This window comes from Vanessa tameamea, chromosome 13, assembly GCF_037043105.1.
Source record: "Vanessa tameamea isolate UH-Manoa-2023 chromosome 13, ilVanTame1 primary haplotype, whole genome shotgun sequence".
NCBI classification, from domain to species: Eukaryota; Metazoa; Arthropoda; class Insecta; order Lepidoptera; family Nymphalidae; genus Vanessa; species Vanessa tameamea.
The window spans coordinates 1,308,267-1,332,763 of NC_087321.1; the positions used below are offsets into that span (position 1 = coordinate 1,308,267).

Genomic DNA, 24,497 nt, shown 5'->3' on the forward strand with positions numbered 1-24,497 from the left:
CCTGCATATGAGTTACAAGTGTAAATCCTACTTATTAAGTCACGGTGTAAGTTATGTCGGTTTCAAATTTCATTCAAATCTGTAAACTTTCAAACTTTCACAAGCGCTGTTATTTTTTGTAAGCAGTCGTTAGAAATATTTTATTTTGTATTAAAAAACCGGGCAAGTGCGATTCGTTGTCGCGCACTGAGGGTTCCGTACCACCAGACAGACAAAAATACACTGATGGAACAACAAATTTGTGGTTTTGCGGATTTTTTTGTATAATTGTGCTACAAGATATTGCTTCTTACTTTGCTTAAAGGGAAGTATCCTATGCCAATTTATGGAAAATGCGACATAAACGGCCATATCTTTTGATTGCGTAAACTTGTACGTTTGTTTATTTCCAGGGGTCGCAGACCTCAGTATTTTGTATTCATTTCAACTGCATACCATTACGCGTCCCTGACGAACGGACAGATAACGAAGTGTTTTGAGGGTTCCTTTTTCCTTTAGAGGTACGGAACCCTAACGACTTAAAATAACAATTTACTATGAAATATCCAATTCTTTTTCTGTAGAAGGAGTGTTGAGTAATATGAAGTGTAAATATAAATATAAAGAACGAACTTCTGTAACGCTTTTGACATTTCCTCAACTTTCCTCATACCATAACAACCTTTTGATAATTTGTATTTAATCGCTGTATTATAATCGTTATTTGCCATGCAACCGAAATGTATTCTATAATAGTCTTTATATTTAAGATGATAATTGCTATATCTCTGTGTACACAACCTTAAGTTTATTTAATACGCGAGGGCGCGGCTATGAGACCGATTCCGGAGTGCCCTGACCTACAAATCCGTGCTCTCACTTACAACTAGAGGTCGCTACCTTTATTTATAAGGAACTATAACGTTATGTAGTTTACGACTATTATAGAGATCATTTTTTTTTTAATTTAAATATATTTTGGCGCGGTTTGGTGATAACTCGTAACATCAGGACGATCTCAAAGTCAAAAGTTAAAAATCTTAATTCAATATTACGTCATATTTTTATTATTAGATCAATTTTATGTTTTGAATAATTTTACTTTCCCATTTATAATATTAGTTGAGATGTTAAATAACTCAACTCGTGTTGCCGTAATATTACCATGTAGGTTTCAGCAAATTTCATATTGATTAGGTACATTACAAACAGTAAACAATCAAAAATAATACAATACATTACATATAAAGTAGATACACCAATACACACTCACACAAACTTACACACGCGCTCACACAGACGCAAATGCATATACGTATTCTTATTAAATAAAGATAAATTTAATATTGTTACACTTGCTTGTCGATAGTCAAAAATCAACCGCTCTCTAATGTCATGTCGTTTTCCGCCAGTGTCTACTTACTTGTGTAAGCGTGAGGCGTATACTACATAATATGCCTATTCCAATGGAAGTAGGAAAAAAGATAAACAAACCTTAGATTTACGTATTTCGTGCGATTTGCTAATAACTCGGTTATATTGTTTACTACTAAGAGTTTATGACTAATATATCTTTATTTATAATACAACACTTAACTATTTATTTCCATTTTAATTTTACTTCCCAAAATTTCGATAACAGTTTCGTCGACGTCCAAACGCCATTTTTTCGCAAATCCATAGTGAATGTCATCGATCGATATCAATGCTCTCGACCAATGATATCGCGTCAATTTACTGTAAAATGTTGTATATTTGGCTTTTCTCCTCTTATGTTTGGAATAGAGTATACGTCGTTGCAGTATTGTATTATTATTATGATAGAAATATATATATATGTATATATATATATTTTATTGGGTAAACTAAACTTAATTTAAAGTAATTTAATATTTTGTTATTGAAAATAAAGCTACAGGACCCAAAGGACATAATCACTTAAGAGTCTAAGATCACCAGAGCGTTAACGGATTTCTTGTCCATATCTGTGTATCGGGTACATTCGCTCGTCTGCAAATGTACAGTGCAAAAATTAAACACAAAAAAAACAGTACTTAATGAAATATTAATGGTTTCCTGGTTAGATTTATGAAACGTATTTTAATATTTTAAATCTATTTGTTTTTATTATAACTTGAAGTTTTTCCATAAAGTGTAACAGCTTGTAAATCCCATGTCCGAGGTCCCACGGCTCAGAAAGACGTGTTGCGAAGCATGTTTGGAGCTCATGTCACAACAACAACAACAAAATTGTCACATATACAACCAGAACTGACATAGCGTGGCGAAATAAACTCCGTTAAGGACGAGAAGTATATGAACTGCTGGGCAGTAACGCATTACAACATTGATTAGGTACATTACTTACAATGTAACGTACATTGTACAAGCTACGTCTTTATTAATGATGAATACAGTTATAAAGCCGCAAGGGTTCAAACCCTAGATCGGGCCAATAGAAAGGTATTCTCTCAGTAACAGCCCGGAGTCTGGAAGATAAAATGTTGTACGCTCCCGTGCCTTGGAAAGTACAGCCGTAGCTGCCAGCTGGACCTGAGGTATTTCCGGTCGTGTCAGAATGACTGTCCCATAGGATTATAGGATTACTTGTGTACTAAAATATTTACTGAGTAGCCAGCTGGTCTCCCACGAGATAAAATTCCGTGGCGGAAATCGGTCAAAACGAAATAAATGTATAAATATAAAAGTATCTTAGAGAGTAACGGCAATTATTTATTCAAAAATTACGTCGAATTAAATTAATTATTATTCAATACAAACCATTATAATGACTAATTGCGCTAACAATTACCCAATATTAAAACAAAGATGAATCCGATTTTCGACTCTAATAGCTTCGCTACAAGGTCTCATTTTGTATTTACATTAAAATAAATAATATTTACGTTATATTTCCATAATATATTGTTAACGACGATGATTTACATTACAATGAAAATAATGGCGGTCATGCGCAGGGCTGCCTATGTCATATTTTGATAACATAATTTATATTTTTTTTATGATGTATGCAGGCGGACGACACCTGCGAGTCACGTGATGGTAAGTGGTCACCACCGCCCATAGACAATGGTGTAAGCAATATTAACCAATCCTTATATCGCCAATGCATCACCTACCTTTGTAACTAAGATGTGTCCCTTGTGCCTGTAGTTACACTAACTCACTTACCCTTCCAACTAGAACATAATAATGCTGGGTACTGCTGTTTGGCGGTAGAATATCTGATGAGATATTACCATAGAGATAGGTGCCAACTCAAGCGGGCTAGCACAAAGCCGTAGCAAGGGTCTATCATATGTTTTATCTTACACACAAAAATATATAGAAATTATGTTTGTAAAATTTAATGATCAACGATTAACTAATTAAGCTAGTAAGCACAATATTAGTTAAGATATTAAATGATTCACCTCATGCTGCTGTAATATTATAAAATTCGGGATGCAAATTTAATATTCATTAGGTACACTACAAACACTAAACCCGCAAAAATAATACAATACATAAATATAAAAAAGAAACACCCACACACACGCACTCACGCTCACACACACGCACACGCAAATGCATACACAAATACACATACGCACGCACACACACACGTATATAAAATTGGTTTAAAAAGCCATACAGATAATAATATAGTACATTTTAGTAACATATAAAAAGAGGAACAGGACTGCTACTTCTTAATACAGACTATTTTGTAACTTAGCTAGGAGTGTGCACTACACTCACTGAATTGAAATAAAATTGTACAAACCTACTTTTTTTAAGTATAACAATGTTGAATATGACAGAGACATAATTTTGCCCGCGAAAGTGACTCTGTCGGTCTGTTACCACTGTCGGTATGTTTCATTTCGATGAAATTTGTCACGAGGTAAGCTAACATAGGCTACATTTTTTACGCTTCAATGAGGCAAAGTAGATGAGGGATTGTATGCAAGTTCTTGAATGATTTTTGTCACAAACTGAATTTAACTGGTTTAATATAAAAGATACGACTATCATAATACGTTTTAAAAAAAACTCAAATCCAAATCAAATATTTGAAACTTGATAGGCGACCTCCTTTAAAAACTAGCAAATATAATTCAAGTTTACTTATTAACACGTCGTGTTAACATGTTTATAACTTACACTTGACAACCCTGATTACGTAATAGCAGATGTTTCGTTAATAAAAAAATAACCTTTATTAATTTAAAGTTAACTTATAGTTGTTTAAACTGATTATCCGACTACGCTTTAGCAGGTAAGAGTCGAACACACCACAAGCGATACAAAAGCGATTTATTAATCGCGGCAAACAGCGACTTCACCCGCGTTGGGGGGGGGGGGGAGTTGTGTCTTAGGTAAAATAATTAATTGACTTCAATGTAATTATTTACCTAGTTTAATCGTTTTAGGAATGAAGTTCTTTTACGCGGCTCAAAGCAGAGCTATGTTGCAGAAATTCTCACGTAATAAACGCCCCCTCCAGGCGTTCTCTCCCTCTTACTCTTTATCCCCGTCTCTTTCTATTATATGCGGTTTTGTTTAACGTTATTTTTAAATTATTGTTTTACTCACACGGATATTTAATAACAATTTAATTTCTTGTCATTTATATTTTCTGAAACGTTAATTTATTCCATTGTCTTATTTAATACATAATATTAAACAGCGAAAACAACTTCGTTCCAAACGGGCGACCCGTGACACGACTCTTTTTCAGTTACCATTACAAAAAGAGGTTACCTTTAAGTCGAAACACTGAAGAGAGTGGAGTATCTCTATGTTCCTATAACATTCACACAACTACCAAGTTAAAATTATTTGTGTATGTGTGTGTGACAGTGCGTGGTGCGTGTACGGTTCTGTATGTATATTATAAATATAAAGTAGTACAACCTTGCAGCCCGCTTTGTGTGGCTGCTTACCTCTAAACAATTCTCGTTAATAGAATAGAAGGTGAGGCCTTCGTCAACATTGATATTTTTTTTAATTAAGAAAATAAAACTACTAGTTGCAAATTCGGCAGTGCGTTTTATTATCCCAAAAGTATTTTTATTTTCATTGGTTAAAATGATTGACACTAAACGAATCGTTCGGATTCAGTTGAAGATATCAACATTGTTTCACTGTAAGATAAGATCGTTGCGTTACGAAATAAAAAAAAAAATCGAATTTCATTCTGTATTATCAAATGCAATGTTGTTGACATTTTTAAAGAACTATGATGGCGTATATTTTTTTGTTTAATTGTTATTTTAAATGTTTAGTGATACGTATGGTATAGGTTGTTTGTACGTAATCATTCAGTCGGGAGTATATTATGATTACTTTACTATATTTTAGTTAACATGTATATAAATTATATTGAAAATATCAACAGTGTTGTATACAAATTAGTTGCACATGATCATCGTGAACGGACGATCAGTGTTATTCATTTGTTTACAAATTTCATAAAATACCGACGTGCAAAACAAACAATTCATACAAACAATGACGGAATTTAAACAAATTATTGTTCGGATAAAATAAAAAAATATAGTATAGTAGTTTGGAAATAAAATCAAGTTTGAAGTTGATTGCTCTGATTTAATAATGCGTACGTATTACGCGGTAACACTTGTAAACTTCAAAACATTTTCTATATAATATATGTACTAAAGTGCACATGTTTGCTAAACTATAGGTATTGGTGTGTGTTGTACGTACTCTTCCCTCACTTGGGATGTATATCCGACATGACCTATCTAATTCTTAGTGTGGAATCCTTTTGTGCAGATAGTAGGTGGACATCGTAACGCATGTCCTTCAGAAGCTAGAATTGACTGAATGCGAAAGTGGGAGATTTTAGACTGTGGCGCACCATGGGAGAGACAATAGGTAGGGGGCCTAGGATGGATAGGACTGGTGGATTGACTGCGGTACATAATTATAGTCATTACACAAACATTTGTACACGTACATTTTAATTAATATAATTTATATAATTATTAAGGTTAATTTTCACGTTTAATTTATCATCTAGATTCTAGACGGTCAGTACGTTTGTTTATCGGTTTATAACCTTTCCAATTATGTGTCAATTAAATTTACATGAATAATATTAAAATTAATTTATGTAATTACATAAAAATTATAGCGATATTACACATTCATCTAATAAAGCGACAGTTATGTAACTTACATAAAAAGAAAGTATCAATCTAGAATAGTTCCTAAGTAAATTACGTGAGTGCATTTATTAAAGTAAACGCTGAAGTTGAGACACTTAGCAATATAGAACATATATACATATATACATATATATATATATATACATATAATAAAATTTGAATGTCTGTTTGTAATATTAAAATAACCGTTTTTTACTAAATGCATATTAATACACGGTAAATATACCACAATAACATTTTTCAATTTTCGTCTGTCTGTCTGTTTGTTCCGGCTAAACTCTGGAAGTGCTGGACCGATTTTGTCGGGACTTTCACTGGCAGCTCATGTAATAAAAAGTAACTTAGGCTACAACAATAACTTTTTTGTGAAATTAAAACGCGAATAAAGTCGCGGGCACAGTTAGTCTATACTAATATTATAAATGCGAAAGTAACTCTGTCTGTCTGTCACAGCCAAACCATTGAACCGAATTTGATGAAATTTTGTATGAAGCAATTATTTGCTTTTATTTGTGCCGAGAGGGCACATATTATTTCGCCAATGTCACGCGTGAGGTATGAAGCAAGCTTGGACTGCGAGGAATGACATAAGACTATTTTATGCCTACCACGTGACGACAAATAAGCGAGCCGCAGGCGATAAACAGGATTGTTATAACTTTAACCATACTGAACATGTGCTACTTGTACGTATCAAAAACATTTTGAAAACAGCCTATTGTCTAGCGAGTGGGTCAGATCAAAATATTTTTAAAACTCTTTGTGATTTATCTCCGCTTAAACAAAACAACACCCAATCAAAAAGGCCTTTGTTCTATACTGTACAGTTATATAAATCATTTGTAATATTTAACTTTTTTGTAGGAAGACAGACGGATTAATAGGCTAATTAGTGGTAAGATGACACCCATGTACATAAACCTAATAGTTTAAAAAAAGACTGACATATCAGTCGATCTTAATCCCAAAGCGCGCAAATTTAACATTTAACAACGAAAATATCATTTAGTATCTGAGATAAAAGGTCATATGTGCCGGAACATAGCAAAATCAAATATATTATAAAGTATGCTCTTTTGACATTTTACAAGATATTAAATACAAAGTTATTCTGTTTGGCGTTAAAGTAACTGATTAGTTTGATGAGATGAGGTTCCTCTTGTACAAGCTTGGCTCACAAAATCCCTACCTTGGTCTAATCGTAAAAAAATCGCGCCCACGCCATGTTATTGCCTCAACCGGTAATAAGGACGACTGGTTTATTCGATCGGAATTGCAATTGAACAGAGAAATGCTAGCATTCTCGGTACTAGTCCAAATTCTTATGATCAGAAATGATACTGTAGTGCGAGTTGAGATAAATAAGTAGTAAATATCTACATTGCATTAATACTAATAAATCAGTTCTACTACACCTACCTAGTCCTAATCTTTATAAATTGTTGTACTATGCATATATTTATTTAATTAAATCCTATTGCATATGTTAATATAGTCAAATCAATTACTTTACTCCTATAGAAATATAATTTAATTATTTTTTTCACGGCTTCATTATTATCGAGTCGATTTTTTTATAGAATACAGTAGAATAACCTGTTATACGCTTTGAATTTATTTCATTAAAATTAATTTAAGAATATGTTTTTATTAGATCACCTGATAGTAAGTGGACACCATAGACGTTTACGATGTGAGAAATATTAACTATTGCTTATATCGCTGATGCGCCATCAACCTTGGAAACTAAGATGATATTTCCCCTGTGGCTGTAGTTACACTGGCTCACCCTTCAAACCGGAACACATCAATACTAGCATGTGGAAGTTTTTAACATAACCTTTTTAACAGTGTAACATTTTTTCATCGATATTAAAAAAAAAACGATTTGTTTATAAGATAATCGGTAACAAATATTAACTGTTTTAATTTATAATTATGAGTGGCACTTTATTACTTAAGATAATAGAATCATTTATTGTAAGGAAACAGGATGGCTACAAGGTTAAGTATAACAATTAACTTAATTAAGAGATAACTATCATTACGACGTTATATTTTAATGTAGAACATATTATGGCAAAATATAAACAAAAGAACGTCAATATAGCCTTAGTTTTAAAGCTATATTCAGTAACAACTGGTAATATTAATTAAAAATATATTATGTTTGTATCCTATATTGGCTTTATTCAACTTATGCCTTTTGGCATTACTAAGTCCACCTTTGCATAATTAAAAAAAAATGCACTGACGTAAGAGTCGCGGTGTTCTGCCTTGCCTTGTTATGCCTACCATTCATAATTAGTATTATTTTCGTTTTATTATATTCTATAGATGATATAATAAGCTTAAATTTATAAATTATTGCCTATTTTCATTGGTTTTTTCGAAATCATCAGACCTTATGGGGGTAACCGTGACCACCCACGGCAATTTACCATAAAAAGCTACTAAGTTCATCAGGATAGATAAATTATAGCTTATGAAATATGACGATCGTTGTACAAGTTCGCTCAATCTTACTTAATATTAAATGCGAATGTTCGTGTGTTCGGATGTTTGTTACTCAATCGCGTTCTAACGACTGGACTGTGGACGGTTATAATGAACTTCGGTATAGCAGTCTGTTATGTGGAATAATATTTAGATTCTTTTTATTTAAATATATATACATTTAAAAAAAAACGTTGAGACATAATAGTGAGTACCTGGAAAATAAAAAAAAAACTTTTTTTTTTCAATCTTCGTTACCCGTATTTAAATTCATATACGTAATGTGTTGTATAATATATTAATATACAATGTATATTCATTGAAGCATTTCTTCATAAAAATAGAAATGATAACTCAAAGAGTAGGTAGATATATATATATATGTATTCAAAATAATGTTGTTTTATTTTACCTAATGAATTAGGTAAAAGTATATGCGTTCTTTAAATGCGGGCATCAATAAACTTCGTGTTCTTAGTTTCACAATAAATGCTGATAGCAGTATGTCAACATAAAATTTAACCAATAAAAACGTTTTTATTTTAAATTCTTAACCGACGATAGAATATTAGCTTAGGATTAAAAACAAGTTCAAAATTATGGAAACGCATTTTGTCTCTCTTAAAATATCAGTATCTACGGTTAAAAGTCTGACATAATTCATAAGTTGATGAGAAACACAGCATTCAAAAGAATTTCTCAGTTACCAGCAAATGTTTATGCTAATTTTTTTTCCGTTGTTGAAGCAGTTAGATAAACTACAAATATGCAAACCACGTTAAAAATATACTTCTAAATGATAAAAATCTCCGAATATAATAGAAAGAGTAAAAGATACGTACCGTTTTTACACAGGAATGTAAAGTTAGTCACAGAATCACCGAGTACAGTACAGTTATCACAAACACTAGCGACCGTTCTCGTGCGCGCATGTAAACTGGTAACCCACTCCTTGATTGTCAATTTGTTGGATTCGTAGTGTAACCACACATTTCGGTTATAATTTTTGTAATTATAAATTAACAACCCGTTGTTCAAGCAAATGATAAGATGGTTTATTTTTAACTGATGCTTTGAGCTCAAATCAATTTCAAAGTTGAATTTAGTGCAATGATTTAACAAGTAATGTTTGTGTAAAAGGAGTTTTGATGAAAAATTATTGAAATCTGTCACGCATAAATATAAGTTTCAAAGTATTACGGAATTTATTTTTCTTTAAATGGAAGTTAAGAATAAACAATAATATTGTACATATGGTATTGCTTCTTTGTTTGTTTTTTTATTTTAAATAAAGTTAATTGCATAGCAGACGGAACTATAACATTTTTGTTTTAAAAGAAAAAATATTAGAATTTAGGATTTATTTTTAATGTTTTGCTATCAACATTGCTGTTAAATGAATGAATAAAAACATAGTTAACAATCATAATTTCAAACTGCACTAAAAATCGATTATATCAATGTATTAGTAGGAGTATGTGTATATTGGTTTGTTTCTGCTTAATGGGTATCGGATTGGATTACAATATTGACATAGAAGGTATTGCACTTTATTAATTAGATTTAATAAATATATCTATTGCCAATTATAATAATGCATACGAGCAGCGAACGAAGGTTTGCATATGTGTATTTCATCGCTTTCCCCCGCTCTTGCTTCCAAATGTTACAATCATTTCGTGCAACGCTCCGCTCGCCACGTCTTTTTGGTATAATCGGTAGCCTATGTATTTTCAACGTAAAAGGTGTGTAATCGTTAATCGCTTAATCGTACAAAATTAACTTTCTCATGACTGATGTAAATTTTTAATTGCAAATCTCATACTTTAACATGTTAAGACGATAATTTTAGTTCAATTTATTTGATACGGGGCATTAAACCGAAAAAAGCTGTAGTAACAAATTGCCGGTAGTTTATTCAAATTTAGGCCAGTAGTTAAGTTACCTACTCCAAGATGCGATAAGTTATATAAGTACAGAACGGGCTGATAAAACTTGACGTGTATTGTTTTTCTCGATACCGGTTGCTTATATTTTATTGATTATTAAATGAGGTCGATTTCATGGAGTATATATACGTTAATTTTGCCGTGTAAAATCTAGTTTAATGATAAAAAGTATTTTACCGAAAACTTTCTACAGTCATTCGCATGTAAGTTTATAATATAGTAATTTAGACTAAAATATAGAAAACTTTAACCTTAAAATAATACGATTGTCTGATTTGTGCCTGTCACTCAAACGTTAAAAACAAACTAGTCATATTAAGTATTTCTTTAATATGAATACCACTTACATTTCCATCGCGAAAGGTCGACTACAGTTCGTATAAAAAAAAATCGTATAATAAATACTTCAAACCTAAGAAGAACGAGCGAAATTAACTCATCTTTTTGTTTTAAATCTTTTTTTATAATATGAATCAGCACTTACATATAAACATAAATCAACTATCTGACATAGAAAAGCTTTCAATAAAGTAACTTTATATTATTAATAATAAATAAAACATACCAAAGATGTCCGGCTACAAATCCTCATTTCTGGCTTAATGGTCTCATTATTTGTGCAAATAATAATGACACATTAAAAAAAGAGACTATACCGCATTCTGCCAAAGAATTGTCACCGTATATCCTTCCTTCGTCATCAATGACGGCAACGAGAACGACTCAAGGTGGACCCGCCGTTTTGTCTCGATACCTAGAACGTTGTATAGCAATCTGACTCACTTATTAACAGAATTGGAATTGCTAATTGATTCATTATTAAACACTTCGTATAAAACTTCAGTAAATCTTCAATAGAGATTGAACAAAAACACATTCTCAGAAAAAAACCTTAAAAGGTCAATGAACTCTGAATCACAAAATTATGTAATTTAAAGATATGTTTGTTTCTTTATAATATATAGATATTTTTATTGAAATAAATTTCTACATTTCAAAAGGTATTTTATTATATTTATTAGTTTATTTTCAAAATGAAAATATACTTTATTCAAGCAGGCTTTTATAAGCACTTTTGAATCGTCATTTAACAAACAATATTAAGTGAAGCTACCACCGGTTTGGAATGCAGATTCTACCGAGAAAAACCGGCATGAAATATATATACATATATATATAATACTCTTTTTCCATATTTAAAAACACAAAGTTAGGTTAGTTAAATACAATTATATATGTATATAATACACCCTGCCTCGAAGTCTACAAGTATTAGCTCTACGCTTTTTTATCATCTATATAATCTTGTATTGAATAATATTGAATAATATATGTTTGAATTTGGAAACGGCAAAGTTAAAAATGTCTGCGGAATTTTATTATAGAAACGGATACCTTGCCCCAAGAAGGATTTATTGGCTTTGCGGAGTCGGAAACTTGGCGTTATAAGCCTTAATTCTCATGCACATACAATGATTATCATTGATTCTATCAAAGTTATCAATGTTACTGTGAATATACATAATATTGTTGTAATTATATTGTGCCGCAACAGTGAGTATTCCTCCTTTGTTAAAAACATTCCGAAGAGAGTCTATGGCTCCAACATAATAAATAGACCGGACTGCGTTCTTTTGAAAAATAGTATGCAGCGTTACCCCAAAGTAATATGCCATATGACATAATACTGTGAAAATAACCAAAATATACTAGACGAGCGGTATCAATATCAGTTAGTTGTCGAACTTTTAGCCGCGTATGCTGCGGAGCTGAATTTTCCTGTCAGGGACGAAAAATGAGGACTCCACTGAAGTTTGGAATCTAATGCTATTACTAAAAACACTGAAGTATCGGGTACATCAAGACGGCCACTTTTTAAAGATATTACACATTTTGTTTTTTGAGCATTCAAAACTAAATTATTTACTGTGAACCAATCGTGTATATGCACCGTTCACATAATCATAGTCAGTTTTTTCCTGTCGACAACACACTATATCACAAATATCTTTAACCACAACAGGAAGATCATTTATATATACTAGAAATAGAAAGGGATCCAAAATTGTCCTTGTGGAACACCCATTTTTAGCGTAGATCCTTTCTTTCAATAATGATATCTTATAGGAATTTTTGACTGAAGTATGAAGTAATGAGATCAAGAGCTTACTACCGTAGTATTTGAGCTTATAAAGGAGCGTCTCGTGATCTACACAATCAAATACTTTAGACAAATCACAGAATACTCAAATAGCATTTTATTTAAACAATAGTATCTTCCCTCGACATAATCAAGATTCATGCTGTTGTTTTTGAACTCTGACTCTTTTTAATAAGTTATCTTTTCAACTGTTTTATTTTAAAACTTGCACGACACATATCCTTACGGGTCAGACATAAAACATAAACCAATATAAATATCGAACAAAGCAATCTCAACCTGTGCTATAATAACCGTGGGCATCTCACCCGAAGCTTTAAGAAAAATAGTATGAAAGTTCCAACTTCCAAATCAATCTATTAGTATTAGCGAGAACCGTGAACCTGTAAAAAATATATAAGCAAAACTCATCTGTTGAAAAATTAGTATACATTATACAATATTTATTTATTTACAAGTTTACCTGTTTTATTAACTTCATCTGACCAACAAATGAGAAACTCAAATTTATGTATTTCGTATTTTAATTATTACAATAAAAAAGTTTTACATTATTGCGAATTCTTATAAAATATCACAATGATATATTTTGGTAATAAATATATTTTTTAGTTGATTTGCTATGGTTTATACATATTTTTGGTACGGCAACAAATAATATGTCACAAGCCTATGTTGACAAGAGAACTGACGGCAGTCATTACTCAGTGACAACTGCCTATTCTATAATGTATTTGGATTTGGTCATATTTGTTGTTGCGTTATAAGTCGTTAAGACTTTACAATAGTATTTAAAGTATGTTAACTAATAAGTAAGAATATTATTCATTAGATATTAGCAACATCTCCTTGTAGTATAATATCTATGAAAATCTTTTAAGTAAAATAAATCCACCTTTATTATTAAAATGAAAAACACGAACATTACATTCGGCATACTTATTTCTGTATTGTTATCAAACGGAGCAGTGTGTAAAACTTGCAATTTTAACATTAAAATCACACAAACGCTTCATAATGAAGGATTTCACAGGTGAAATAATGTACCTACTATTTTGATATATCGTATAAAAAAATCAAATTCATTATCTATCGCTATACAGACATCCATGAAAACTAGACATTTTATTAAGCTTTTCAATTAAATTATTTATTTAATTTCAAGGGCAATATTTCATAAATCATTTGTATAAATTGTACTTATCTTATTTACATTTTGTACTACTACTTATGAAATTGACCAGCTCTACCTTTAATACATACACACAAGATACTTATGATAAAATAATGCAGTTTCGTAATATAATCATTATCCAGCTAGTATTTTTAAATTTAAATTCCATATTTGAAAATAAATAAAACAAAATGCACCTCTAATAACTGCTGATTATGTTGTGTGCTCCTCAGCATAAACAATGTTTAGAATTCATATATACATATAATTCATATAATAAATTAGAATTGAATTAAAGATAACCATCTTTGCCTATAGATATTGGCAATAAGATATATAAATTAAACATATTTAATAATTCTAATAAAAAAATCTTTCAAATATATTTTATAAATGTTTCAGGAATCTAAGCTACTACATAGATTTTGCAAGTGATGATGAAGACGAAAAATTGATATATGAAGATTGTGTGGTGGGATTGGAGCAAATACTCCCAGCAGGAGTTTATGCAAGTCAAGATGAAATTAAAGATAAAAGATCGAAGGATTTGGTAAGAAATTCTTGATATATTACAATTATATAACATTTTATACTTAGTTTTAACCTATGTTTTTAGTTACTGTAACACCAATAAATGTAACTGTAATTATTTGTAATAAATTAGTAGAAAAATCTGTCAATTAGATCAGCTGTGTATATCATGTATCATTGAGTCAGCTAGCTTGAGCTGTTGAAGTCCCATAGGAAAACAAACAATATAAATACATAATACATTTTTTTTTCTTTTTAATATATTAATTCATTATAGTAACAGCCCTAAAATACAAATCCCAATACTGAGCAAAGCCTTCTACTCCTGAGAAAAAAGTTTGAAGTTTATAATAATAATGCTGCTTCATTGCAGTTGGTAAATATGTCAATACACTTGGATGTTTCCTCACAATGATTTTTTTAACCGCTAAGCATGAAATGAATTATGTATATACACATTTGTAACCTAGCCTTATTTTCCTGGATTTGAACTTAAATTATTTGGTGTAAATTCAAGTGTTTAACCACTTATCAGCTCTATTATTGACATTAATGTTTTTTTTTTTTAATTCTAGATCGATACAATATTCCAAAAACCAGTCAACATAGAACTGCCCGCCAATAATGCTAGTCCTATAAGAGTTCAACTATTTAGTGTAGTAAAGGGTGGTAAAATAGATATATACATTCCTGTACATGCAAGATATCATCGTGCTAAGAAGGGAGGGGGGTAAGTTGATATATTATTCTTTTAATTGACCGATGCACCGAGATACTGTTACTTGATATATAGTAAATGTATCATACTGCAACAATTTTTGTATTATGTCCATTTTTATAATATCTTATAATAACCTTTTATTCTTTATGAGATTTACAAATTTCTCTAATGCAATGTTTGAAAACAACACAATTTCAATTCGGGCTTATATACAGTAATTTTCTCAAAATACTTATATTGGCAGTTAACAGACTATGTGCACGCCTGACTGTGTACTGCCGACATATTAGATATTCAATACTTCGTATAATTTTGTTTGAGTTTAAAGTGTGAGTGTGTCACTACACACTATTGACATAAAAATGTTAGCTCCAAACCTTGGCGACACATTGATATGTCTGGAATGGTTAATATTCACTTAAGGATCGCCTGGCCTATTTCCTCAAACTACTGACTATATCTTAAAAATAATATAAATTCCAAACACTATAACAGGAACGTCAACACTGGTAGAAGGATTTTCCAAAGAATTACTTTTACTTATTACACTACAAATATTATTATTATTCTACAAATTTAAAGGTTCCCAAATCCCATGGCTTAACATGTTTGTGTATGTATATTCAAGCATATTGCCTCTCTTGCCCAAAGCTTATACTTCATTTTTTTTTACATGGACTTCTACCCCAAACATGCTCAAATATCTACTCATTCAAAAATATATCAAATTCTGAATGTCTTTTTTCTTTTTTCGTTAGTTGTCATTACAAACAAAACAAATAGTTCATGCTTGGACAATCAATGCAAATACAGTCAATATGTGTAATATTCGCCAAATATAATTAGCTGAAAGTTTTATTCTAATTTCAGGACAGTAAGAAATATAATACCTTCGCCTGTATTGTATTTAATGTGTTCAAACAAAAAGCTTGATTTGTGCGATTTCCCTGCTGCTGCTTCGGAGAATAATCTTTGCAAAAACGATATAACAAGAGAATTATGTCCTTGGAAAGAAATACCAGCCATAATGGTTTGTAACAAATGATTAATTATATATTGGAATACTGGAAAATATGCAAAAAATGGAAATAGTATTTTAAACAATATTGTTCAAAGTTTTACAATGATTTCGATAGATGGCGCTCTGTAGATCGCCGTTTTTCAGCTAAAAATTTTACGTAGATCTATGTTATTTATCGAATGTATTCTAATTTGAGTTGAAATTATGGATTAAGAAGTTTTAGAGTAACAAAGCTTAAATAATGTTTTTTTCAGGTAACTGATACGCTATTTTTGGACGTACCGATTGGTAATATCGACCACTTTTATGTGGTGGCGTGGGGTACCACCGTAGTCATAGTAGTTGGTTCGTTATATCTGTTAAAAACAATACATAGATATAAGGTAGATACAGAACAAAAGTTAAGGAAAAAACTGAAGACATAGTCAATATATAATATAATTCAATCCAAAAAAACCTTCTTGCCTTTGACTAGAAGTGGCATATACAGGCTGTTAAACTCAAGTAAAATATACAAATAAAAATATTTATAATTCATCTCCAAATTGTAGTTTTTTTTTTTATATAATCTTTAGTTTAAGGAACAAATAAAAAGGTATGCGTTATTGATGATATATTATGAAGGATCCAAAAAGTGGATGTGTTTAAGACACAGTATTCAACAAATTTAGGGGAACATAGAGTTGCAAAGTATTAGATGTGCCCAAATTTTTTTTAAAGCGACTAAAGTTGATGAACTTTGTTTTAAAGATTATTTACTAACTATTATGATACAAGCGCTAGATTTAACGATAAGATTTTAAGTCTTCAAAGATATAATTTTATTGGAATACTTGTATAAATAATAAATCTATGTCGGATAAAATGATAACACCAATCACCTCGATAGATGGCGCTGTATGCATGTCAACATAATGATCTATTTTATCCGACCTTATTTAAAATTATCAAATATACAGGGTTATCTAAATGCTAAAAGTAATGTAAAAAGGATAATAGAATCTATGTAACTAATTACAGCGTTGAATAGGACTTTATACTTTGAAAGCGATAATTGTTGAAATCATTTACTTTAAGAAGTTTTAGAACATACAAAGGTGTAAATAATTAAATATTTCTTTCAGGTGACCAAAACGCTGTTTTGGGCCATATCGATCGATAGATCAGGTCACTAATATGTGGTGTTACCACACTAATAACAGCTATTTCGTTATATCTTTTTAAAAGGTATATACGAAAAAGCAATAATGAAAAAACAGAAGAACTGATAAAAATATCTTTAGAATATCTCAAAATTGTAGTTTTTTTTGTCCGTAGTTTAAAATTCAAAGACAAAAAATGGTTTATTGAAGGTAGGTTATATAAACAAAGTATCAGTTAAGTGCAGATAAAACTTTAAGAGAAAAAAGTGTTATAAAGTGAGAAAATAATATCACAAATGTTTCTCTTGCATTTAAAAGTGTACTTACACAAGATATATTTGCATTGTTATAAATACCAATGAATTGATGAAGAAAAGGTCATCCAAGATTTGTGATGACACTCTAGGATATGAAAAAAGTAATCGTAAATTTTTTACTAAGCTACGGTGTACTTCGATAAGTCATCGATTGCTACTTGCATTTATTGTGAATGCTTAAAATATTTCTTTAAAAAATAGAAACCAATATGTAAAAAATATATAAGTCGCAGTCAACTGGTTAAATTAGTCTTTCAATGAAACGTCTAGCCACTTTACTAAACGCGCCGTTGCAACAGGAGCCTAAATGACATTTGACACATGACAGCCAATTCAAATAAATCTTCCGTTCATAGAATATTAGACTTAGACTTTGTTTGATCCATTGTTTTTTTATAAATTGGTTGAAACAACCGACTCTGTGAACTCTTTAATTCTGTGGATATGAGTATTAGCAATATTACTGCAAATAATGAAGGAAACTGGATACAATTTGAAATAAACGATAATCACAAATGTTAGTTTCCCATAAAGAAGCTTTCTGGGATTTAATCTATATTCATGATTTAAAATAACCGACTTTATATCTCAGGCTTAATTTGACGACGATGTCTCAGTTAACTATGTATAGATTCCTGATAAAGTGTTATATATTTTTGTACACATTTTTACAACTCACTGGCAAGTGTCGAGAAGAGGAAGTATAAATTACGAAGCTAAAAACTTCAACAAAGAATAAAAATAATAATAGATTAAATTATTAACAAATATTTATAATTTTGTAAATAATTAATGAGACGAGTGTTCTACAACATTGTTTAACGCCATCTGTCGTTGGAAAGTATAACCAAGTTGTTTAAGTTCCTCCATCAAAAGAAAGGTTACACGGTTACAGTAACGTCACCTATAATTATTTATGTGTATTAAGCAGGAGCTAATAGCTAGTAGCTTGCTAGTTACTAGTTATTTAATTAAAGTGTGTAACAGATTTCAATGTGATATAATTTTCAAGCCCATTGTAGATAGTTATTCGTTGTTAAAATAGTTATTATATACTCATAATATAAGTACCTCTCATTTTTTCGGTTGTTTTACTTAGTAACTCATAAAAATAAAATGGAAGCTTTAGAATTCAGTAGGTACTCGAACTAGGCACTGTCATACGCTTTGCGTTAAATTGTCGTTTGACCACAAAGCGTAGACTGTGGTCCGATGCCCCCGGATTAGAGATCGTTACCGAAGCCAATTACCCTCAGCCTTGCGGTTCCGGCAGACGGAACACCGCTTAAATATGCGTCTGACGTTCGGTAACGATCGTAAGATACGCTCTATTGTTCGGGGAACTCATGGAATATAAGCGACATGATGTCACAAGAGGTCGACGGTCAGAGAGACATAAGTGTTACGATAGTCAGAATAGTGAAATAGTGGTTATGTGCGACGCGGATTTAAATTAAAATATAAAAAATAAAGCGTGCGTCCAGCGGCAGGGCTCGCGGGTCCGGCCGGGGGCGGCTCTCGCTCCGACCGGCGCCGCGGCGCACAGATATGGATTTAAGATTAACGAGGGCACGCAGCGCGGCGCGGGGCGACGCGGGGTGGCGGGCGGCGTGTTTACGTGCGGGTGCAGGGCGTGCAGGCGGCGCGGATCGATGCTGGGCGGGGCGCGCGGGGCGAGCGGGCGCGGGCCGCGGGGCGGGGCGAGCGCCGGCCGCCAGTCCGCCTCGGGGCCGCGTTCGCGCGGTCGTCGCCTGAGAGTGTCTTGCGGCGGCCGGAGTGTCTCCGCGGGCGCCCGGCGGCGGCGGCGAGCCTCGCGCCGCCCGCCTCGATGCCGCGCGCGGCCGCAGCGCGCCCCCGCCCCGCGCCTTCCTCGCGCCGCCCAGGCGCCGCGCGCGCAGCGCCGCGCCCGCGCTGTCGCCCTCGTCTGCGCCCCCGCCCCCGCGTCTGCGACCCGTGTTCCTGTGGGCGCGCCAGCTCGACGGCACCGTGCAGGAGGTCCGCTGCGAGGACTACGACCCGCGCAACCGCATCCGAATAGCGCGAACCCCATCCGGCTGGCGCGTGATCCCGCGCACCGAGATTTACAACTCGATCCGCGTACCCCCACCCCCAGCGCCGCCGTCTCGTCAGCGCGGCCCACGGGAACGTCGCCGGCGCAGACGCTGCAACCGCTCGCGTCGTCGTACCCGGTCTGTCGCCTCACCCGCCGTCCGTGCGCCCGAGGACCCTGCGTCCCTTGCGCGTCCTCAATCAGCTGTGTGGTTGCAACCCGACCTGGAGTCCCATATTCCATCGCACACCATCGCGGTGCCGCGGGCGCCTCCTCCACCATCGGAGCCGACACCGCTTGACAATCTGCTTGCGGTGGCTGAGCTCGAATTTAATCAGCAACGCAGTGAGAGACTTTTGGATTTAGAAAGTCCGGCTCCTTATACATTTCTACCAGCCGAAGAGGTTGCACGCGACGTAATGTCTTTCGAGCTCGGAGAGCCCAAGCAAGCGGAAGAGTCCATGTACTTTGAACGGAAAGCGCCCCCTGACCGTACAGAGGAGTATCCGAATGAATTGGTTGCGCACAAAGATCTGTTCGAGACTATAAGTGAAGCTCATTATCTACCGGAGCTTGGCGGTCCACACGATGAGACATTGCTAGAATCCTTAGTAGAAAAAGGCTGCGAAGATAACCAAATACTCGGCCAAGCGCTTGATAAACTTGCGCATTTAGTACACGGATCTAGCGAATATACAGAAGAGGAAGAGCACATGCTTTTGAGTAATGAACCAGTTTCTGATATTATAAACCGATTGGAACAAACGCTTGAGTCGCCAGGCCATAGCAGTATCACAGCAGCGCAAGGGCTGCTTCATCTGCATCATATAGGAGACCATCTTGCCCAAGCAGATCACAGACAAACTGTAGAGCCTGACTACATGACAGAAGAAGTGTTTGCCCCTGATAATACGGAGAGTGCAATGGAAACTTTAGCAGCTGCTTCTGAAATGCAGGAAGTTAATGAAATTAATCATATAGATTACGATGATAATACCGAAAAGAGACTAGAAAGTGAAGTCGAAGCTAATGACACAGTGTACACAGAACATATGCCCGGTTCACATGAAACATTTTCGGATGAAAAAACGTACGACGAGACTCAAATGCATTCGTTGCCCGATCAGAGTGAAATAAATATGACCAGTGAAACGCCAAATGAAGATCCATCTATGGATTGCATTCAACATTTGGAACATGTACACGCTCAAGAGGATGAACCTACAGAGAGATGTCAAGAAGAAGATGTCAAACAGGAGATGCCAGCACTACCCGAACACGATGATGTTGATTTTATAAAAGAAGACAATGATGAATCGATGGTGAATGAAGAAATGGTACCTACAGATTTAAGCATAAAAAATATGAATAAAGCTACAACCCCTCATATACACGCCAGTGATATGGAAACGTCAAACCTTGAAGATAATCTATCGGTTAAAAGCGACGAGCAGCCTAAAGATTTAACTGTACATAGACGGCTGCCTACTCCGCATGCGTCGCCTCGAAGGACAGACATACCTCGAGCGCCATCAAGGGAGTCAGATGCAATGCAATCGCCACAGCCTAGCGGAATACCAGCAGTGCCATCATCACCTGAAATATTTACAATGCCAATGACAAAAAGTAAACAAACTTTGTTTTTAGAAACTCTACTATCATCACCATCTCCTAAAATGTATACGTCGGAAGTCACGATAACTAAACAGCAATGTGAACCTTTGAATTTGGGTAAACACAGAAAATCAGCCAGCCCGACTGTATCTAGTTGTTCTGATGAAATGAGGAAACTAAGTAAAGAATTTGGTGAACCCCAGGAAAAAAAATTGCGACGCGAATCTTCAGAAGACTTGGCAAAAATTAGTAAAGTTTTTAATAAGTGTAGTGAAGAACAACTTGCAAAGAAATCTGATAAACATGTTAATAAACCCAGTGACGAAATGACTCCATTAAAACAATTGCATATTTTAAAATCAAATCCAGAGCATAATTTACCAGATCCAATATTAGTTCCTAAGAATAAATTAAATAAAATTCTCGCGGCACCCGGCACAGAAATACCTGCTTTACTAATACAAAGACCGGAATTGAGACTTCCAGAAGCATTTTCATATCCGGCTGTGTTACAAGATCCTGATATTATTGTCATATCATTAGCGCAACTAGAAAACATTATAATGAATGATGAAAAAAATCTTATATCGAGGAAAGAAAAGGAATCAAAACCTAGTTCGTCGTCGAAGAGTTCTACAAATACAGAACAAGCGAGCACCCCTCAACCGGATCAACCTAGGCCGATACCTTCGATGGACGCTCTCGCCGGTGAAATCGATGCTGCGACATCTGCTGCTTTAAATCAAATGCTGTGGTTACCATATCTTAGTCAGTTAGAGGCGATGGCGGCATGTTCACAAAACATGGATTTCTTAAAAGCCTTAAATTCATCCGGTTATACGGGACCTAATTATCCTGACCTCTCACAAATGTTTAATCCGTCGTCACGCTTTATGGGTCAAGGAGGATTTCCTATGATGCCCCCGATGGATTACGATAATCGGCTCCAATTCGCGATGTGGCAAGAAGCTATGTCACACGCGAACGCTTCAACATCGCAGAGGCCTAAGTCGGGATCCGTGGCAGATCAGATGAAAGAATTACCAAAATCGAGTGACGTTCAAAACCCATATGTACACTCGACTAAAAACCATCAAAGCAAAACTCATTCGTCAGCTAGAACGAGTCCGATCGCGCACAATTATAACAATCAGCGGTCGGTGGCACACAATCCCTTCTTACAGGGTATGTATCCAGGCATGAATTCTAATATCAGGCCGAATATGCCTTTACCGGGGTTGCAAATACCTTACTTTAACCCTCAAATGATGGGGAATCAAAGATCACCGCGAACGCAGCAACAAAAGAGCCCTAGTTCACCATATTATCCCAACAATAACTATCTGCAATCGGCAAAGCAGTCGGAATCACAAAGTCAGCAAAGGAGTTCGACATCGCAGGAATCTCCACGACCCAGGATTAGTGTGAAATCGCTGCACAATTTGCTGGAGCCATCCGCAGCCGCTGCTTCAGGAGTGGCTTCTACGAGGCGCACGTCGACGACGCCTACATCCGCGATGGGTCGACGGCGAGATGAACCTGAGGTCGGAAGCACCACTCCACTGGGAGAGCCGCCACCGCATATGCCGCCTCACCCGCACGACCCATCATCGTTCCACTTATGGCATCCATTGTTTGGCAAGTAAGTCTTTATATTTCTCCACGCAGATTTGAATGAGAATCGATTTATTAATTTTTTACCCACTACATATAAAGTATACTTTTTAATATTTCCTTGAAATAAGAATCATGTATCTTGTATTAGCATAACAATAGCGTTCAAACACGTTACAGGAAAAAAATAATAAATGCAGATATTTGCACAAAGATTTTTACGTGCAATGAATTTTAAGTACATTATCCTTTTCATATTTATTTAAATTATAAACTTAACCATAAAGTTAATTAGCTACAGACGAAAATTTATTTATTCGCATTCGATATTTAAATATTACTACGAAGTTTCAAATGAAATAAAACCTCATTTCTATCTTACATGACATTTGCGAAATAATCTGTGTTCTCGTAGCAAAAGTAATTGACACATAATTGAAAAAAAAAATCCTGACTAGAACTTTCGATTATTTTTAAACTTCAATAGTTGACTATCGGAAAAAGTATATTAACATGTTCGAACATTAATATTCACTTTACAGTACAAACATGACCAGTTGGTTTATTAAATAAACAAAACGAGTAAATTAAAATATATGAAGTTCACATTTAATCATAAATAACAAAGTATTATTGTATCCGGTTGGCAATCTCATTGAAGTCGTAACTACATAACAGTCTCATACGAATAATTTATGTTCCTATTAAATAAAAATGATTATTATGTATAGGTATGAACATATAATTAAACATATTTATTTCACAACTTTGTACGCGCACTAAGACGATTCTCATTACTTAAAATTCTTTTCAAAAATTATTTCATGAGAAACTATTGAATGTTTTCAAATCGACTTCTTATAAATTATTTTCATTGTATACATTTTACATATCAAGCGAATACAAAGCTTAATTGATAAATATAATACAATAATTGATAAAATACGCTTAGGTACACGTTAATCGTTATACAATTGCGAACTAATGAACAGAATGGATGTCTTCCACGAGTAATTTCGCTTTATTGTAGGGATGTTCACTCGTTTTAATTTATTGTACAACTTAAGAAATTTTATACTAAGATTTAATCAATTGTAAAATCTTAAAGAGTTGCTGGTATTATAGATCTAATTAATCAAGAAGACGCTCCCCTCCACGTTAAATGATTATCATCAACTTGCATTAGTATGAGTGAGTGACGCTCGTGTTTATAAGATGCCTTAGTGTATGTGTGTGCATCTTGCATAGAGACAGCAAAATATTACAAATAAGAGAATATTTGTTAAGCTTTTGTTACTCAAATTAATGCAACGAGAATGGACGCATTTTCGTGAGTAAATAGATATGTACATAGTTTGTACGGAAAATCTATTTGTGTAGAGAAACTGCCTCGCCGATCTAGTGGCTAGCTTATAAAGATAACGTAAGGTCAGGTTCAAATTCCGGATTAAGCCTAAAGATGTTTATATGGTTTCTCTGACAGTAAAATCTTAGTAGCAGCCCGTAGTTAGCAAGTTGGCAATGTTGCAAA

General features: G+C 34.0%; 3 protein-coding genes across 4 annotated transcripts in view; 2 read left to right on the top strand and 1 right to left on the bottom strand.

Moving 5' to 3' along the window:
• Positions 1-9,661, bottom strand: part of LOC113397818 (protein yellow) — a 32,927-nt gene extending 23,266 nt beyond the window's left edge. The window contains exon 1 of the mRNA XM_026636336.2: positions 9,515-9,661. The gene's annotated coding sequence lies outside the window, so the exon portion shown is untranslated. The remainder of the gene's footprint in view (positions 1-9,514) is intronic.
• Positions 9,662-13,514: 3,853 nt separating this feature from the next.
• Positions 13,515-16,753, top strand: LOC113397832 (phosphatidylinositol-glycan biosynthesis class X protein-like). 2 transcript variants are annotated; one of them, XM_026636352.2, is made up of 5 exons: positions 13,515-13,815; positions 14,359-14,506; positions 15,063-15,217; positions 16,079-16,238; positions 16,484-16,753. In XM_026636352.2, exons 1-5 carry the CDS (start codon positions 13,691-13,693, stop codon positions 16,652-16,654), a joined length of 759 nt encoding a protein of 252 aa, XP_026492137.2. In that variant the 5' UTR covers positions 13,515-13,690; the 3' UTR covers positions 16,655-16,753. The 2 variants fall into 2 exon arrangements, with proteins under 2 accessions (XP_026492137.2, XP_064072708.1); XM_064216638.1 differs by having other exon boundaries at positions 13,525-13,825.
• A 2,297-nt stretch (positions 16,754-19,050) lies between these two features.
• The window catches only part of LOC113397810 (uncharacterized), a 90,578-nt gene continuing 85,131 nt past the window's right edge, over positions 19,051-24,497 (top strand). The window contains exons 1-3 of the mRNA XM_026636322.2: positions 19,051-19,098; positions 19,173-19,398; positions 19,445-22,994. Coding sequence (XP_026492107.2) covers positions 19,051-19,098; positions 19,173-19,398; positions 19,445-22,994 — 3,824 coding nt within the window. The remainder of the gene's footprint in view (positions 19,099-19,172; positions 19,399-19,444; positions 22,995-24,497) is intronic.

Bases quoted from the DNA above. Each gene is read 5' to 3' on its own strand.
- LOC113397832 (XM_026636352.2), top strand. From the start codon at position 13,691: ATGAAAAACACGAACATTACATTCGGCATACTTATTTCTGTATTGTTA. The intron at 14,507-15,062 runs GTAAGAAATTCT...TTTTAATTCTAG, and splicing joins ATAAAAGATCGAAGGATTTG to ATCGATACAATATTCCAAAA. The intron at 15,218-16,078 runs GTAAGTTGATAT...TTCTAATTTCAG, and splicing joins CGTGCTAAGAAGGGAGGGGG to GACAGTAAGAAATATAATAC.